The 19,368-nt window shown below is 44.0% G+C and overlaps 2 protein-coding genes across 9 annotated transcripts in view; one reads left to right on the plus strand and one right to left on the minus strand.

Annotated features, from left to right (window-relative positions):
* The window catches only part of Kmt2c (lysine methyltransferase 2C), a 402,268-nt gene that overhangs the window by 269,244 nt on the left and 113,656 nt on the right, over window positions 1-19,368 (plus strand). The gene's annotated exons all lie outside the window — the stretch shown is intronic.
* The window catches only part of Galntl5 (polypeptide N-acetylgalactosaminyltransferase-like 5), a 49,922-nt gene that overhangs the window by 15,682 nt on the left and 14,872 nt on the right, over window positions 1-19,368 (minus strand). For 6 of the 8 annotated variants that reach the window (XM_039108062.2, XM_006235958.5, NM_001025148.1 and 3 more), the window contains 4 exons: window positions 18,792-18,958; window positions 16,302-16,424; window positions 11,693-11,942; window positions 149-266 (listed from right to left, as the gene is read on the minus strand). In XM_039108062.2, coding sequence (XP_038963990.1) covers window positions 149-266; window positions 11,693-11,942; window positions 16,302-16,424; window positions 18,792-18,958 — 658 coding nt within the window. Of the gene's footprint in view, window positions 1-148; window positions 267-7,425; window positions 7,882-11,692; window positions 11,943-16,301; window positions 16,425-18,791; window positions 18,959-19,368 lie in introns of those variants that run through there. The other 2 variants (XM_039108064.2, XM_063286461.1) reach the window with 2 other exon arrangements.

The following is a 19,368-nucleotide window of genomic DNA, read 5'->3' on the forward strand; positions in this document are numbered from 1 at the left end:
ATCATACAAAAGTCAGATTGCACTCTTGCTCAGGAAAGAGCTCTGCCCACTAGGCGCAAACTGGGTCCCACTCTCCACAATGAAATGAACCCTCACCTCTCTCTGTGTACACACATAACTACAAGGGAAGCAAGGAAGTCTGACTTACTCTTAGCGAAAGTTCTACATTTTCTCCTCCCCAAAGATCCATGTCCTTGTCATACTGTCCAAGTTCATTAAAATAATGTCTGTTTATAGCAAAGATTCCTCCTGACATTGCAGGCGACCTAGAAAGGAGTTAAAAATAGTGAATAAACTTGAGAGAAAGCGTGATCTCTAATTTTCCTAAACATGGGATGCTTCTGTTAGCTCATCAGCTAAGAATTCTTTTTTTTTTTTTTTTTGGTTCTTTTTTTTCGGAGCTGGGGACCGAACCCAGGGCCTTGCCCTTCCTAGGTAATCAGCTAAGAATTCTTACTGCTCTTGCACAGGACCAGTTTGGTTCTCTGCAGCCAGGACAGGCAGCTCACAAGCACCTGTAACTCAGGCTCCAGGGGATCTGGTGTCCTCTGGCCTCTGTGCTTCTTGTAGCCATCATTCCACCCTGTACTTCCAGGAGACCAACTCTTCGATTCCACTTGTGTGAGATGAACCTGTCTACCTGTGCCAGGTTCATTTCAGTTAGCATAATGGCCTCTAGGCTCATCCATGCTGTTTACAAATGGTGAGGTTTCATCTTCTATTGGGTGGACATTATTCTCCTGTATCCATGCGCTACCTTTCCATCACCCAATCAGCTGTAATAGACAGGTTGATTCATGGCTGTTGTTAATGCTAGCGTGAGAATGAGAGTATATTCTTCTCTTCAACATACTGACTTCATTTCCTTTAGGCATGTTGTCAGTGCTGGAATTGCTGGTCAGGGGTTATTGCTGGGGGGTGAGGGAGGGGTGCCCAGACAAGGTCAAGTACTAAGGTGGGACACAGCTTCAGCTGAAGGCCAAAGGCTGATGACCTCTGGCCTTTAACTCTTACTGTTCTGGAGGCCAGAAGCTGATAATTTAACCCTCTCTCTGCTATTCTGGGCCAGAAGCAATTAACTCTCTTTTGCTCTCCTGATGGTCAAAAGCTGATGGATTCTAGCAATTTATTCCTGCTGATAGCAGCAGGGGATTAAGAAAAGAAACTTAGTTATTTGGTCTTTTTACTCCTTTACTCAGGGGGGCCTCTTGCTGCTTTAGGCAAGAGGCTCAGAGTTTATTAACTCTTCCTGAGCCAGAGAAAAAGGAAAAGAAAAGAAGAAAATCAGATGCACACACAGACATATGCACACTGGATGAAGCAAAAAGGACTACACTGAATCTTTATTGTTGCTTTCAGCTCTAGCTCTTTATATCCTTTTAGACAAAAAGTTTTCTATGTAAGGAAAAATTACCTCTTAGCTCAGCAGTAGAGCACTTGCCTAGCAAGCGCAAGGCCCTGGGTTCGGTCCCCAGCTCCGAAAAAAAGAAAAAAGAAAAAAAAAAAAAAGATAGCACAAGGAAAAATTACCTCATAGATTACACAAAAGTTAGAGAAGGATGTTGATAGTAAGTTCAAAGCAGCGTTTCATTCTATAAGCTCATTATAAGTTCAAAGCAACAGTTTCACATGGATTTGCTTTATCATAGCTTGATCACGAATCTGTCCCAAGTCTATCTCTCTTCTTAGTGCGATTGGGAAGGTTCATTATATTCCTAATTATGCAGCCTTTTCTTGCTATTCAGTGAGGAGGGGGTACATTTTATTCTTGGTTCTAACTTTATTTCTGGCAAAACAACTAAAACCATCTCCTTAAACTTTCCTCCTAAAATTATTTGAATCAAATCATGAATTCCTCTAAACAGCATCAATTCAGGAAAGTTCATCTTCATACTATTCTACAGGAAATTTGTTCAACAGGGTGGACTATACCCTGGGGAATTAACATACTAGGCTATAGGCGGCGAGGGTCTCCCGGTGTCCACTCACATCAAGCTGAGTAACTGAGGAGTGTGGTAGTGACAAACATGAGGAAGCACATTAGAAGCGAGAAGCAGTCCTGAAACAAACTCTCTGGGGCCATGCCTCACCAGATCACTCCCATCACAACCACCGAGTCTCCAGGGAGCTCACCTGCCCACCGCAGCTATTCCTGCATGGTGTCCACTGGGTTATTCTACTTTTAATTTTTGAAGAACCATGACACTAGTTTCTATTTATATTCTTGTCCACAGAAGACTTAGTGGAGTGAGCTAGCATCTAATGGAACCTGGGTTTGCTTCTTTTGATGAGGGGAAGGGTGCTTACACAGTTTCACATACCACTAGCCGTCTGGATTCCTGACTATTTTTTAATTGAGCTTTTTCTTGCTGTTTGTTCAGTGCCTGATATAGCCTGGACACTAATCCTCATCAAACATATATTTGCAAACATTTCCTCACATTCCTTGGGCCTTCTATTCGGTTCATTGACTGTTCACTTTGCCTTGCAGCAGCTTTTAGTTTGATACAATTCCATCCTCAATTTTTACTTTTGTGGCCTGTGCTTTTCAGAGTCTTAGTCACAAAATCTTTGAGTAGCTGAATGTCATAAAATATGTCCTCAACTAGTAGCATTATGATTTAGGGTCTTACATTTACATCAGATTTGTTTTGATTTTTTTTGTGTTAAAAGATGGGGTTACTCAGTTTATTTGTTGCTGTGACAAAATGCTGTAACAGAAGCAACATAAGGGACATTCTACATCCTCACATGATCTGGGTCCTGGAAACCTGAATAAGGTCAACAAGACTGTGAAGAAAGGACAGACAGACACACAGATGCACTGGCACAGAAAAGCTGGCATTGGGTGGTCTTCCGTAGCTTGGATGGAGTAGCTCAGTATGCTTATTATATACAGTTGGACAGTGGGGTAGGGTTAGTAGACATAGCTGAGGCAGGTTCAGTTAATCTCACTCAGAATTGTCTTGGTGGGGGAGTCTCTTCGGGCATTAAACATGGGTTGGGGGCTATGGTAGACATTTTCTGCACACAGTCAATATTCACAAGACTTAAGACTTTGTCATCCCCACTCCCATGGCTGAGGCTTTTGAGTCTTTCACATAGATGTGCCATGTCAGCAGTACACACTCAAGACTTTCACTCCCTCCCTCCAGGGAGGAGAGGTTCATTTTGAAGGATAGAGTTTATTGGGGTAAAAATGTCAAGGCAGAGGAAGCCTGAAGGAGCTAGTCACATTGATCCACAGATCCATAGTCTGCAAGCAGAGACTGTATTCTGCTTGGTTCACTAAAACAAGGCCTCACTAGGCTGGCCTGGACCTCACAGAGATCTATCTACCTTTGACTAAGTGCTAATAGTTAGAAGCACCCACAGTTACTTTTGTTCTACTTTAGCCTTTCAAGATGTGGTTTCTCTGTGTAGTCCCAGATACTCTGGAAATTGCTCTGTAGACAAGGCTGGCCTCAAACTCAGAGATCTACCTGCTTCTGTCTCCCAAGGGCTGGTATTAAAGGTGTGTGTCATCACTACCAGGCCCTGTGAATGGGAATTGTACCCTGGCCAAGAGAGTAATCTGATGAGAGTAAGCAAGATGTCCAGAGACTGGTTTATCTTAAAGATGGATCTAAAAGATTTGCTGGTGAGTAGAACAAGAATGTGGGAAGATGACAGGAATCTAGATTGATACTCCGGGATCTCTACATGGCAGAGGGAGTTGCTATCCACAGAGATGGGAAGTTGTGGTTACATAGGAAGGCTAACCTTCAGGCCAATGTGAGGTGTGCGTTCAGTGGAAAGGCCAAGCAGGCAGCAGGTGCAATTGGAGGCATGAGCTTGGAGGCCATCAAGGTTGTGGATGAAGACATGAGTTTGGGAGTTGCATTGGTTGCTTTTCTCATTGCCTTGACAAAATGCCCAGCAAAAGCCATATAGGAAGGGGCTATTTCAGCTCACAGGTGCAGAAGGAGGAGTCCCATATCAGGAGCATAAGGACATGTTCACATTGCTCCTTCATGAGTAGAGGGGGAGGCTGGTGCCCACCTGGCTTTCTACTCAGTCCAGGACCCTAGCCCTAAGATAGTGCCAATCACACACACAATCAGGACCTCTTTCACAGGCTTATTCAGAGGGTTGTCTGCTGTGGATTGCCCTGGTGCTGTTTGTATTTTAATGCTAGTTCCACTTCCCCAAGAGGCGCTGCCTCAGGAGAGGAGTGAACCAGGTACTCAGGCTGACTTTATGTGAAGCTTTCCCCCATTTTAACTTGTAAAATAAAGGCTAGAGTCAGTGATTGGGCAGTAGAAGGGAAAGGTGGAGCTGAAAGTTTTAGAGAGAGAAGGAGAGAAAGAGGAGGGGAGATGAGGAGAGGAAGGAGAGAGGGGAAGACAGAAGAAGAGGAGGTGGAAGGAAAATGGAGCAGAAGCACATGGCCTAGAGAAACCACAAGTTACAAGGGACTTCATCGATGGGAAATATACTAATGTAGTAGGTTAGATCTACCCAATCTAGGCATGCAGCTTGTGTTCATACTAATTGAGTTGTGTTTTTCTTGCATGGGCTTATTTGGGTTGGAGGTTTACTGAAACAATTGGCACCCAATGTGGGGTTCAAACCCACAACCCTGAGAGTCTCATGTTCTACTGACTGAGAATTCTCATGGAGAGGGAAGATTATATCTTAGAATAGATATTTTTAGCACATAAACAGAGTAAGAAACTAAAAACCTACATTGAAAGGTTTCTGAATTAATACTAAAAGGAAAAGTGAGACTTTGACAATTAGTTGGAATGGGTCTGGCTGAAATTGTGGTACCTTTTACTATCACAGAAATTGCCTCTTTATGGATACAAGATGAACACTGGCAAAGAGCATGCTGTAATTTCTTGGAAGTGATCAACAACAGATACCCTAAAAGCAAGCAACTTCAGTTCATAAAACGAACTAATTGGATTCTCCCTCATATAATGTAACTCCAATATCTGGAACCCCAACATCTTACACTGATGCCAGTAAGTCAGGAAAGGCAGGATATAAATCAGAAGATGTAAGAAAGCTGGCTGTGAGTTTCTATAAGTCAGTTTAAAAATCTGAATTATGTGCAATACTCATGTTATTGTCTGATTTTCAAGAGCCTCTTAATATAGTAACTGACTCTCAATATACAGAGACTGCTGAACTTATTCAGGATGATCTGAATTGACCTCACTGTTTACTAAGCTACAGCAAAAGATCAGAAATAGGAGTCATTGTGTGTGTGTGTGTGTGTGTGTGTGTGTGTGTGTGTGTGTGTGTGTACATATCACACATAAGATCCCATACAGGTCTGCCAGGCCCTCTGGCCAGGTAATAATGACATTGACCAGCTATTGATAGGAAGTGTACTAGAGACCTCGGAATTCCATGAAATACACCATGTTAACAGCAAAGGTTTAAAGAAGAATTCTCTATCACTTGGCAACAAGCCAAGGAGATTGTGAGGCAATGTCTACATTCTCGTTATATAACCAAATTCCATTGCCTACAGGAACTAACCCTAAGGGTACTCAGAGAAATGATATTTGGCAGCATTTATCTCTAATAGGATGAAGCAGGTTGGGTTTTTTTTTTTTTACATATTACAATATAAAACACGTTACAGGCATATCACACAATCCTACAGGACAAGCGATTGTGGAGAGTTCTAATCAAACTCTAAAGGAGATGCTTAACAGGCAAAAGGGGCAACAGAAACCCTCAAAGATAGGTTACTTAGTGCTTTATTAACCTTAAATTTTTAAATGCTGATGAACAAAACACCACAGCTGCTGAAAGACATTGGAAAAACAACTGAACTAAACCAGCCTGCTTATATCAAGGATATTCTGACGTCAGAATGGAATATGGTAAATGTGTTATGCTGGAAAAGGGGTTATGCCTTTATTTCTACAGGAAAAGAAAAGCTGTGGGTTCCTTCAAAGCTGATAAAGATCAGACATGACAAAGGGAGAACTCCTGAAGACCTTGGTGACAGAGAAGAAACAGGAGACTAACACAACAAATAAATAGATGACGTGGTGATGTTTATGTCTCTATATGTGGAGACAATTCTGGAACTGGCTGAGTCTAAAATGTCTATGCACAGCCAATAATACTTATTGGGTACACATTTCTCATGACTTGTTATTACATGCCGTCATTTAAGATGGCATGTATACAAAGTTATATTGCAGTTTGATTATGGGATCAAACTAACTAACCTCTGAAGAAAAGCAGTCATCTTTCCTAACCAGTCTGTGCACCCTGAACACTCCCTGTGAGTGTCTTTACAGGACTATATGTTGCTTGTAAGTTTTGTGTGCTGCAGAATGAAAGAAGAGAAAGTCAGCTCTCAAAACATCCACACTCCAGGATGCTGAGGTTCTGGGACCTTCCATTCCAGCTCCGCATCTGATTCTACCTCAACTACACTGAAGCTGCTTCTTTTAAAGACTCGCTTCCAGAACTTTTCCAGAACAGCTAGCTTCCCTATCCAGCCATTTAGACTGTCATAGTCAAGATGTCAGCTAAGCGATGAACTTTCTGCCACACAGTGACTGGAAGGCAAATGACGCCAGCCAGCTCTCCTTTGACAAAGTCAACTTTCCCATTTCCCGTTGGGCCCCCAGAAGGGAATTCTTCACTCCAAGTCAGTTAGAAGCAGACAAAGGAAGATCACTGTCCCAGTTCCTTATGTTGGGGTGGACGGTTCTGGTGATTTTATGGATTTTGGATATATTGTCATTTAAGGGATACTTTACAAATGTAGCTTTGGACAGGAAGGGAACTAGAGAGTTTAAACTCAGGGATTGCTACCTTTCCTTTCCTCTTCTCTACCCTTTCTTCTTAGGTAAAAGGGAAGGGGGTGGAAGAGAAAGGGGGTATAGCAATATCATAGAAGTTAGAGGAATAGACAAATAGGGATAGGTTATCAAATTTACTCTTAAACAAAACATTACATAGCTCTATCTTACACTGGTAGAAATCTTTGTAATTCATACAAAGTTGAAGATAGAATCTTTACATTGGTACAGAATTTATTTGATACAAGTTTAAAGTTTTCATTGGTATGAATTTCTTTATTGATATAAAGGCCTATATAACACATTTAAGAATACAAGGCTTAGGACTGGAGAGATGGCTCAGCCATTAAAGGCTAGGCTCACAACCAAAAATATAAGAATTCAAGGCTTAGACCCACTCCTTCTATAATTGCAAATACAAACTGTTCTTAGATGATCAAGCAATATGAGATAAGGGCCAGACAGCAAACTCATGGTTCTGAGTTAATTAAAAGAGTGTTTTTGAGATATTTTAATTAGTAATGACTGAGAGTAGTCAAGGCTTAACAGTTTAGAAATGCTTTGTGTAGAAAGATAAGCCTTCAAAGTGTCAGAGGTCCACAGAATATGACGTTTATGGACATTTCTTTATTAAAGATCATTTGACTAGAGACATGTCTGCTCCTGACAGCACCCCTGTCTTGGATTCAAAGAAAAAATTGAGCATCAATGGAGTTGCTCCAGTTGTGGCTAAACAGTCAGTAGGCTAGAATTACTTCATCTACAGACACACTATGAAGAATAGTTGACTGAAAATTTCTGCCAAGACAGAGTAATCAGTCCTTCAAAATTCTGCCTTACAAAGGTCTGTCAGATGATCCTGGACCAGGAGGATGAAGACTGATGCTCCAACATTTTGAGGAATGAGAGACTGTCAAGGTGATTAGTGGTCTCTATAAATTGGCTAACTTTTGGAAGCTATGTTTTGTGCTTCTCATATTTCAGGTAATATTAGTTGTTCTTGGATTTCTGATGAAGTTGAAGACTGGTTGTAGTCTCATAGCCAAACCCAAGCTGTTTAGCACTGAAAAAGATGATATAGATTTGAGAGGATGGTTTTCAGATGGCATACAATCTAAAACCAGGGCATAAGTCAGGTGTCAAATTGTAAGTCTTTTAAGTTAGCGTAGATGGCACAGTGCTTTATCTAATAGACAAAATTGATAGACTGGGTGTTAAGTGTATCATATACTTTATAAATTGTAGAGTGGTAATTTATTCAATTTATATTTGAGGAAAAAAGCTTTTTAATTGGACAAAAGGTGGAAAAGTGTGGATTGTCCTGGTGCTGTTTTTATTTTGATGCTAATTCCACTTCCCCAAAGTGGGCTGCCTCAGAAGAGGAATGAATCAGGTACTCAGGTGACATCATGTGACCCTTCTCCCCATTTTAACTTGTAAAATAAAGGCTAAAACCAGTGATTAGGCAGTGGAAGGGAAAGGTGGAGCTGAAAGTTTTAGAGAGATAAGGAAAGAAAAGAGGAGGAGAAATGAGGAGAGGAAGGAGAAAGAGGAAGACAGAAGAGGTGCATATGAATGACAATCCGCATGTTCCACTGGAGTCAGAAAATGACACTGATGATGGACACTGATAACAGAGGGACACTGACGACAGGGGGACACCGATGACAGACAGACACTGATGAGGGACAGACACTGATGACAGATGGACAATGATGCTCCAGAGGGACACTAATGAGGGACAGACATTGTTGACAGAGAGACACTGATGACATTCAGACACCGATGACAGAGGGACACTGACGACAGGGGGACACTGACGACAGGGAGACACTGATGACAGACAGACACTGATGACAGACAGACACTGATGACAGATGGACAATGATGCTCCAGAGGGACACTGATGAGGGACAGACATTGTTGACAGAGAGACACTGATGACAGACAGACACTGATGAGGGACAGACATTGTTGACAGAGAGACACTGATGACAGACAGACACTGATGACAGACAGACACTGATGAGGGACAGACACTGATGACAGATGGACACTGATAACAGACAGACACTGATGAGGGACAGACATTGTTGACAGAGAGACACTGATGACATTCAGACACCGATGACAGAGGGACACTGATACCAGACAGACACTAAAGAGGGACAGACACTGATGACAGATGGACACTGATGACAGACAGACACTGATGAGGGACAGACACTAATGATAGATGGACACTGATGACAGACAGACACTGATGAGGGACAGACACTGATGACAGATGGACACTGATAACAGACAGACACTGATGACAGAGGGACACTGATGACAGACAGACACTGATGAGGGACAGACACTAATGATAGATGGACACTGATGACAGACAGAAACTGATGAGGGACAGACACTGATGACAGATGGACACTGATGACAGACACTGATGACAGAGGGACACTGATGACAGACAGACACTGATGAGGAACAGACACTAATGATAGATGGACACTGATGACAGACAGACACTGATGAGGGACAGACACTGATGACAGATGGACACTGATGACAGACAGACACTGATGAGGGACAGACACTGATGATAGACGGACACTGATGACAGACAGACACTGATGACAGACAGACACTGATGACAGACAGACACTGATGACAGACAGACACTGATGACAGATGGACACTGATGATAGACAGACACTGATGAGGGACAGACACTGATGACAGACAGACACTGATGACAGACAGACACTGATGACAGACACTGATGACAGACAGACACTGATGACAGACAGACACTGATGAGGGACAGACATTGTTGACAGAGAGACACTGATGACATTCAGACACCGATGACAGAGGGACACTAATGACAGACAGACACTGGTGACAGAGGGACACTGATGACAGACAGACACTGATGAGGGACAGACACTGATGACAGATGGACACTGATAACAGACACTGATGAGGGACAGACACTAATGATAGATGGACACTGATAACAAACAGACACTGATGAGGGACAGACACTGTTGACAGAGAGACACTGATGACAGACAGACACTGATGAGGGACAGACACTAATGACAGATGCACAGTGGTGACATGTCCAGATGTGGCCAGGCACCATATAGCTAACTAAGGGTCACAGTCAAGGTTTGGATTAAGGAGGATAAGGTAAGTGAGGACAGGAGTATGAGGACAGGAGTATGAGGCCATGGACTGTAGCCCATGGATGAGACTGACTCCTGTCTGCTCAACTTTGGCTGAGTACATCAGCTCCTGGGAAGGGATGAGGAATGCAAAGGGTGGGAATGGTTTGGTGCTTTTAATGCCCTGCATATGTATGGCTGTGGTATGGTTGGGTATAGCCACTGAGGTATCAGCTAGAGGAAAGACAATGAGGAGGGGGAAGGGAGAGAGGAACTGTCTCTGCAGGGATGGTGTTTGGGGAGCAGAGCAGGAGGCAGCCAGCTTCCGGGATGTTTCTATATAGGGTGTCATGTCCAGCAGTACCAAGATGAGAAACCTAGGAGGTGGCAGTCTACACGAAGTGGCTAACTGAGTAGACATTCAGTTCTGATCACCCTGTGAGAGTATTGTCCTCTAGAACTTACAGGTGAGGAAGTGTGGACAGGTCCTGACTGTAAGACCATGCACCTCTACTATAGGGTTAGGAAATGCAGCTACCTGGTCTGAGGAGCAAAGGGGTTAGTCATGACAGAAGGGGTTCCCCTCACCTAGCCTGCAAGATGTGCTTATCTTGTGTTCACATTTGCAAATACAGCTTCCAAGATAAATGAGCTAGGAATACCATGTTCCTCTTAACCTAGGGAGCTACACCTAGAAACATTGGAGCAAAGATTTTCTTTGTAGATTTGACAGAGATGTCCACACTTCCTAACCATGGCAGTTTGCTCCTTGGTCATCAGAAAACTCTCTCCTGCAACGTGAAGATAGATGCTTGCAACCAGGGAGAGGGCTTAGTCGGTGAAGTGCCTGCTTTGTAATCACAAAGACATGAATTTAACCCCCAGAACCCATCTAAAAATATCTGGACATGGTGGCATGCTCATGAAATCTCAGTGTTGAGGTATGGAGACGCAGATTCCTGGAGTCTGCTGGCCAGTCATCCTAGCATACTTGGTGAGGTCCAGGTCAGTAAAGGATTTTGTCTCAAAAAACAGGGGAGACAGTTTCTGAGGACAACACCTGAGATTGATCTCCACATCCACACAGATATGTGAGCATACTTCACGCAAACACACACACACACACACACACACACACACACACACACACACACAGTGGGCATTGGAAATCAGGGCAGCATTCATCACCATGGCAGCTTCCTAGATGAGGTAGGACACAGGGCACAAAGCCACTTGAACAAACTTAGCATCTACCAGATCTGGCATTTAGTACTTTAGGACACAAATGACTAGCTAACCATAGTGGCACCTTTAATCCCAAGCAGATCTCAGTGAGTTTGAAGCCAGCCTGGTGTAGAGTGTTCCAACAGGGATAAGTAGAGAGACCCCTGTCTTGAAGAAGAAAAGAAGAGGAAGAAAAAGGAGGAGGAGGAGGAGAAGGAGGAGGAAGAGGAGGAGAAAGAAGAAGAAGAAGGAGAAGAAGAAGAAGAAGAAGAAGAAGAAGAAGAAGAAGAAGAAGAAGAAGAAGAAGAAGAAGAAGAAGAGGAGGAGGAGGAAGAAGAGGAGGAGGAGGAGGAGGAAAGAAAGAAAGAAAGAAAGAAAGAAAGGAAGGAAGAAAGAAAGAAGAAAAGGAAAGGGGAGGAGAAAAGTGACAAAAGAAAATATTGATCTTTACTACAGTCTCCCAAACAAAGAGAATCTCACCGGATAGGTGTACTTGGTCCTTCTGGGCCATCCAGCTCATATGAGAAAACATCGTCCCATCTGAAATTTAGATTCCAGTCAAAAGCTCCCCTTACAATAGGTGACCCGACATAGTCCAAGGTTAACTCATCGATGACATCGATAACAGGGCACACCACCATTTTGTGGTCCTTGGCAATGGCATGCAGCAAGGGCTCCAGCCAGACTCTATTCACCTCACAGTGGCTATCCAAGAACACCAGAATGTCTCCTGTGAAGGCAAGAGCAGACTAACATTGATCCTTGTCTGAGGGTTACTGTTGCTGTGATGAAAAGCACAACCAAAAGCAACTTGGGGAGGAAATGGTTATTTGGCTTCCACTTCTACATCATCCATTGCTGAAGGAAGTCAGAACAGGAACTCAAACAGGACAGGAATCAGGATGCAGGAATACTGCTTACTGGCTTTTTCTTATGGCTTGCCCAGCCTGTTCTCTTGTGGAACCCAGGACCACCAGCCCAGAGGCAGCACTGTTCACAAAGAGCTAAGTTCTCTCACAGCAATCCCTAATTAAGAATATGCTCTACGGGTTGGCCTAGAGCCCTAATGGGGGCATTTTCTCAGTAGAGGTTCGTTCCCTCCTCTCTAATGACTCAAGTTGACAGAACTAGCCAGCACAGGCCCTGGAGGGAAGGTATTCAACCCAAATGCAAGCCGGATGCAATGAGTATTCATTGAATATTGCCTACATACTTGATTCCTTAGGTGCATTATGGGGAATGCGTATTTTATTATGTCCAAAGAGGTGAGACTCCATATATGGTGGACACTCAGAGGAGACAGGCTAGATGATGGCTCAGAGAAAACTCTAGAGCAGTAGATAGAACTGAGAAGGACTTTAGTTTTCAAAGATCTTTTCAGGAGGCTGAATGTGGCTCAGTCATTAAATGTTTGCCTTACAAGCAAGCGACCACTAAGTTCAATTCCTATCACCCACATTTAAAAACCAAGACCAACCTGGGCTTAGTGACCTCTTCTTACAGTCCTAGCTCTGGGGAGTTGGAAACAGGTAACCCCTGAGGTATGCTACTCAGCCAGCCTCATCTACTTGATGGGTTCCAGGTCCATGAGAGAACCTGCCTCAAACAAAGCAACGGTGATGGCACCCGAGAAAGGATGCCTATGTTTGACCTCTGACTCTTTGTTTCAAGACACAAGAACCTGGAAGTCTCAGCGGGTGCCATCTAGACTCTAGTCCACATCTATAACAGGAGGCCAGAGAGATACAGGGACATGATAATTTTAGACTGCCCCGTTTCATATTCTAAGTTCTGCTTCCTATGGTTTCAGATCCCTAGGATCAAGTTAGGTCTGAAACTACTAATGGGAATTTACAGGAACATTAGCTTTTACCCTACGCGCTGCTCTGACCACTGTGAGGGAATTTCACATTGCCCCACTTGGCACATAAATCATCCCTCATTCAATATGTCTATGCTGTGTGCACCACCTGCCAATCAGCGGTTTGGCTGTCTCAGGTTTCAGAGGGACTTGAGAAGGGCTGGGAGAGTTTGTGTTAATAATGGCTACCGTGTTCAAGAATAGCTATACAGCAGAAGGCAGAGACACAGGACAGGACAGCTCATGGATCAGCTGGCAGGGCTCTGGGGCCATGAGCTTGACATCAATGTTAGACCTCCCCTGAGGGTCTCGTACACGTCACCCATAAAAGAGGGTAACTGTCCAGGTTGTTTGGGAAAGCTCTCTCTGATAAAGTAAGAGACCTTCTAAGGACTCTCTAAGCAGAGAACTGAACAAAATAAGGTCACACAGGCCTTGGGATGTTGTACGGTGCCTTGCCTCTCCACTGGGGTGCCTGTCTCATGCCACTGTGAGAAGGCAGGGCAAAGTCTGAAGCAGAGAGTCCATAGTTCTTCTCACTCTCCTCTCTGGGTGCCTGAGTGCTGTCCGTATAGTGTACATGGATCTACCTTTCCCTCCAGGCATCTGCTTGCCAGGCAAAGAGGAGAAGGGCAGAACCTGGGATAGGCAGAATCTGGTCTACTTCAGAGTTCCAAGAGTATGAGGAATTGGGAGGTGGGAGTGGAGGGGGAATGGAAGGGAAAAGGCCTTCCTCACTGTGATCCTTAATGAAGAGATAATCCTTGCTTGTTCATACTGGTTTCTTTGGTGGTGGATATGAATGCACATACTTTATTCAGGGTGAAGCCAGGATTTAATACCATTTGCAGGAATGAGTGTCTAGGAAGGAAGTTCATTGGCTGAATGCTTGGGTCCAGTCTAGATCCCTCGTTAATGAGGGGAAGAACCCCAGGTGCTATGATACACAGCTGAGTGCCCATGGTCCTCGTAGATAACTGTGGTTATATGTGGATCAGGTAGAGGCAGATAGGGAATGGCTCTACTCCCGCCATCTCAATTCTGAGATTCCCAGGACTTGAGCTCATTCACTCTTACCATTCTTATGCCTGTCTGGTAACAAGGCTCCACGTGCCCTACACTGGGAAGATACTCCAGGAGGTCATGTGCAGAGGCTCTGAGACAGGAGCATACCTGGTGTGTCTGAAGAAAAGTGAGAGAAGTGCCCTTGAGGGAGAGTGAGCAAGAAAGGACAGGGACAGCAGAGAACGGAGAGAGAGAATGATCACAGTTGTTCAAATTCTTAGAAGCTTTGAAATATAGTTCCCTTTTAACTCAACTTCAAACAAAATGTCTTTCCTTCTTTGTTCCTTTGTGATGAGAGGGCTTATTTGACTCACAGACAGACACAACACATTGTCTTAGGGACAGAGTGGTAGGAAGAAGGGAGAAGGAGCAGTCAGCCAACTTGGGCTTCTCAGAGAGGAGAGTAATAAACCTTCACAAATACCTACTTTCTAACATAATACAACTATTAAACCATCAAATAACTAAGCCAATAATAAGTGTATGCTGGTTATTTTGCCTTGTAACCAAGGCAACTTGTGAAAGGAAGCATCTTGTTGGGGCTTCCAGTTCCAGAGGAATAGGACCCATCATTCATCATGGTGGGAACACGGCTGCGGTAGGCATGGTGCTGGAACAGCTACTGAGACAGTGCATCCAGATCCACAAACAGGAAGCAGGGGGCGCACTGGGGACGATGGGAGGCTCAAAGCCTCCCCCCTCCTCAGTCAAGGTCACACCTTGTAATCCTTTCCAAACAGCCACCGACTGGGGATCAATAGTCACATTCCTGAAACTTAAAGTGGACATCTCATCTAAACCACCACAAAATGATTAAAATTTTAAAGAGTGCTTTAAAGTTGGCAAATTTTCACCCCAAATAATCCTATACATCTAGATGTTTTTAAAGTGACTAAACAGCATATAGACCGATTTTGCATAATTTCCTTAACACAGGTAATCTGTTTTATGTTGATTTTTAGGTAAAAAAGAACAAAGCTATATTATCCATTCTATGAATCCAGTAAAGCAAAACAGAAGAAAATAATACAGAAAAAGAAAATTATGAGTCAATTTTTCTTTTGAATGCGGATGTAGTTAGCATAGGGGTACAGAAAGAGAGGATGGGGAAGATGTGTGGGTGCTGAGACATGGATGTTTACACAAGGGCATCTGGGGACTTCATGAGGCCCAGAACTGGTCCCATCCTGCTGTCAAGAGTTCCTGTGAGTAGGCACCACAGCCTGCCTGCCCCACTCTGTTTGCTCTCCTTCCTCCTGCACAGATGTGGATCTCTGGGCTCAGCGTTAGACAGGAGCTTCAGCCTCACAGAGCTCTACCCGCTGTGGCCCTCTCTAGATGGAGCCCTTCTCTGTCCTCTTGCAGCTTCCAGAGTGCGAGGCAACCTCGAATGATGACTTCACTGACTCCTAGCGTGTGGGTTAGATCATGCTGTCTGGAAACCATCTACCCTTGGCAACGATTAACATCAAGAAGTTCCCTTTATTTTCTGGAACAGAAGGCCATCAGCTGTTGGGGTCACATTGCTACCGATGGACTGATGCTATGGCTTCCCTAATAAAGCTTTTCTGAAGGGCCTTCCTCGGAGCCTATCTTGCTATTTTTTTAAATCCTTCTGAAACTTTATTTTGGAGTCTCCTTAGAAACACTCAGTGATGGGACTGAGGCTTTTGTTAAAGTCTGCTTTCCACATGAAATGACATTTTGGATAAGAATTTTGGAGGCAATGGAGGATCAAAGATTTAAGCCTGCTGTGACGTGGAGGTCTCCAAGACTGTTCCTATGCAGGAAGGAAGCATTCCCCACGTCATGATGGTTGTCGCTTGAATGCGAAATATCTCTACAGGCTTTTGTGTTTGAACACTTGGGCCTCATTGGTGGCACAGTTTGGAAAAGTTATGGAACCTTTAGGAGGGGCAGCCCTGCTGGAGAAAATGAGGCACTGGGGTTGCTCCTTGAGGTTTCATAGTTCAACCCACTTCCTTTTCACCCTTCACTTCCTGACTGCAGGCACAATGTGCCCCATCGCCTTCTGCTCCTACCACCGTGTCCTCCTTGCAAAGATAGGCTGTGTACCCTTGTGAGCCACACGGACCCATGCTAAGTGCTGGCAACAACAAAAGCAATTAACACCCGGTTCATGGCTTTAGAGAACATCCATACCTGAAGCACGGGAGGCACCGATCATTCTTGATCTGATGAGACCCTCTCTCTTTTTGTTTCTTACTAATTTAATTTTCCCACGAAAAATTTCCAGATGATAGTCCAGCTTGGCTTTCAAATCATCTGGAAAAAAGCAGTTGACACTTGGCAATTTATAAACTGCACCTATAGATATTCAAACCAATATTGTTATGACTAATTTCTAAAAGCAAAACAAAACACTAACTACTGCGTATAGTTTAATGTGTCCCTGGTTAGCTGCAAGAAAAGTGGCTCATAAACTGTACAATTTTTGTGCCTCTGGTGACATATCTTTGTTTTACTAAGTCATTATTAAAATTTGGTGGAAAAATATAGATTATAAGGCTTTTGGGTTAACTCAGTTTTACTACTAACTACACAGGTTGTACTGTGATCAACTTTGCTTCTAATTTTGTAGTGGCTTGAAGGCTGGTTATGAAACCAATCGAGTTCCCCCACTCCTTCAAGCTGAAGAAGTCACTGGCACTCTTTGTAGGCATGGCCAGGAAAGACGGGCTTCTACAATTCATGATAAAGTCATTCTGAGTTAAAATGAGAAATATATTGATCTTGAGTTCCACTGGAACAAAACGCCCTGTGTCCTGTGTTTGAGGCTCTACATGAGTCCAAGGTGGAGATCAAGGAGTGGCAGGGATGACTGGTCTTGACCATCAGAAGTGACCTCTTGGTCTCTTAGGAAGGGACAAAAATGCAAGTTGTGTATACAAGCAGGTCAGTAGATTTAATGGACTGAGTGCTTGTGCCCACCTGCGCGAACACAGGTCAAAACCAATAATGTGATAGCATCTGGGAGTAGGGGCTTTGGAGGTCTTAGGTCATGAGGATGAAGTCCCTGTGAATAGACTCTTAGACTTCAGAACTCACTTGATAAAGGAGAATGGAAAGGGCAGGAAATATGTCTTTACCAACAGCCTGGTCAGATTGGTACCTTGCTGTCAGGTCAGTGCTTTTGCTCAGGTCACCTTGTCAAACTGACAAGGGACCAACATGTCTCCAGACTCTTGGTGCTGCACTGAAAGGCTGGCAGACATGGTGACTCCTGGAACTGTGTGTCCACTATAGATTTGTGAACTCTGAGTGAGAAAGCATGATTCCTCTGGCCAGGAGGTACATCTGCACCTTGCACCCAACTTGAACTAGATTCCCTGTCCAGTAAGCTGCAGACATTTCAGCTCTACTGAGCAGATTAGGCAGTTTGGGTGAGGGAAGAAGCATGTACAAGACTAATATCAGATAACTTCCAAACAGTAACAGAGCAACCTAGTCACTCCCACAGGGTGGCCAGCCTGGAATGTATTTCCTTCTCAACATATCTTTTTCCTTTCAAGTTTATCATGGACTAGCTTCCTTTGCAGGCCTGAAATCATGAGAGTTGGGGATCAATCTACCCAATATTGACATCAGTATTCTAGCCCTCCTGCTTGCCTAAGATAAAGAGACAAACAACCGATGTAAAAGTCTAAGCCTGGGTAACTAAACTTATGTTCTGGTATCATTGTCCTATCTTAAAAGTAAGCACTGAGGAGTCAGCACGCACTTGTAATTGGTTTGGTAGAGTTCTTTCTGTGAAGTCCCTGAGTAAGGCCCTCTTCCTGTGTCAAGCTCTAACTTGCTCTCCATATATTCTCATTCTCTCTCTCTCTCTCTCTCTCTCTCTCTCTCCCCCCTTCTTCCTTTTTGAACAGGGTTCTCAGGCAGCTCAGAATGGCTTTACAGCCAAGGATAACCTTCTACTTTTCTGGTGCTAGGATTGCAGGTTTACAGCACCACACCCAGCTTGGGTAAAGTTGAGGGTTGAATCCAAGGCTTCGTGCATGCTCAGCAAACACTTTACCAGCTGAGCTACCAGCCTTAGCTCTCTGTGTTCTGGGGACAAAATTCCAAAAATGCCTTTCACAGAGAGCACCCTTTGGATAACTCCAGCCCTATACCTTTCCCTGCGTGCTTCCAACCCTACGTTCGTGCACAGACCTCGCACGATGCGCAAGCGTTCCATGCTCACCCTGTTTCATCCTGTCTTGGACCTCTGAGGTGCCATTCCTTCCACCTAAAACCCATTTCCTTCCTGAGAAACCCTGAGTCATCTGTGCCTCTTCCACTTAGACTTCACGTCTTTCTGAAATGATCCCCAAAGCCAAGGCTAGTCCCTGTACTGACCCCACAGACCCATCATGACAGGGTCTGGATCAGTAGTAGGTCGTATTGAGTGTATCAGGGATAGCACGCCCTTCAACACCCACCAGAAACATCTGCATAAAACATACCAGTGCCAAGGCATGCATGGTGAGCATGCTCATGAATCCAGTATTTAAGGTGGAGGCAAGAGGGTCAAGAGTTCAAGGTGAGGTTAGCCTTGGCTACATGAGAGCAGACCCCCAAACAAAAACAAATGTCAAGTATCACTAGACAATAAGGCTGCCTTCCAGATGGACAGACAGTGCTACTCACCAAATTCACTCATGTCATCCACCAGAATTATCTCCTCCAGGAGATGCTTCGGGCTGAGGTTCATCACACTTGACACTGTTCGGAGCAGGGTGTTAAATTCCTCGTTATAAAAGCATATGATGACGCTGGCAGTGGGTAGATTAAATGGGTAGTGTTTCTGCTGACATCTGCATAAAAATAGAGAACCAGTCATTCAAAAGCCCCAAGTGTTCTGAGCCTTCTTCAAATGCCAGCCCTCACTTTTCCTTTCCTTACTTTAGTGAACTAATTAGCATAATGTCAGTAATGTTAAAAGTACAAAATTAACAAGCAAAATGTTCTTGAATTTTAAAAAACTATTTTCATTGGTGTGCATTTGTCTGCACACACACATGTGCATACATGTGCCTGTAGAGACCAGAAGAGGGCATCAGTACCCTGGAGCTAGGGTTAGACAGTTGTGAGTTTTCCGGCATGGATGCTGGGACTCAAACTCTGGTCCTCTGAAAGAGCAGCAAGCACTCTTTTTTTTTTTTTTTTTTTTGGTTCTTTTTTTCGGAGCTGGGGACCGAACCCAGGACCTTGTGCTTCCTAGGCA

The sequence above is a fragment of the Rattus norvegicus genome, chromosome 4, assembly GCF_036323735.1.
Source record: "Rattus norvegicus strain BN/NHsdMcwi chromosome 4, GRCr8, whole genome shotgun sequence".
NCBI lineage: Eukaryota > Metazoa > Chordata > Mammalia > Rodentia > Muridae > Rattus > Rattus norvegicus.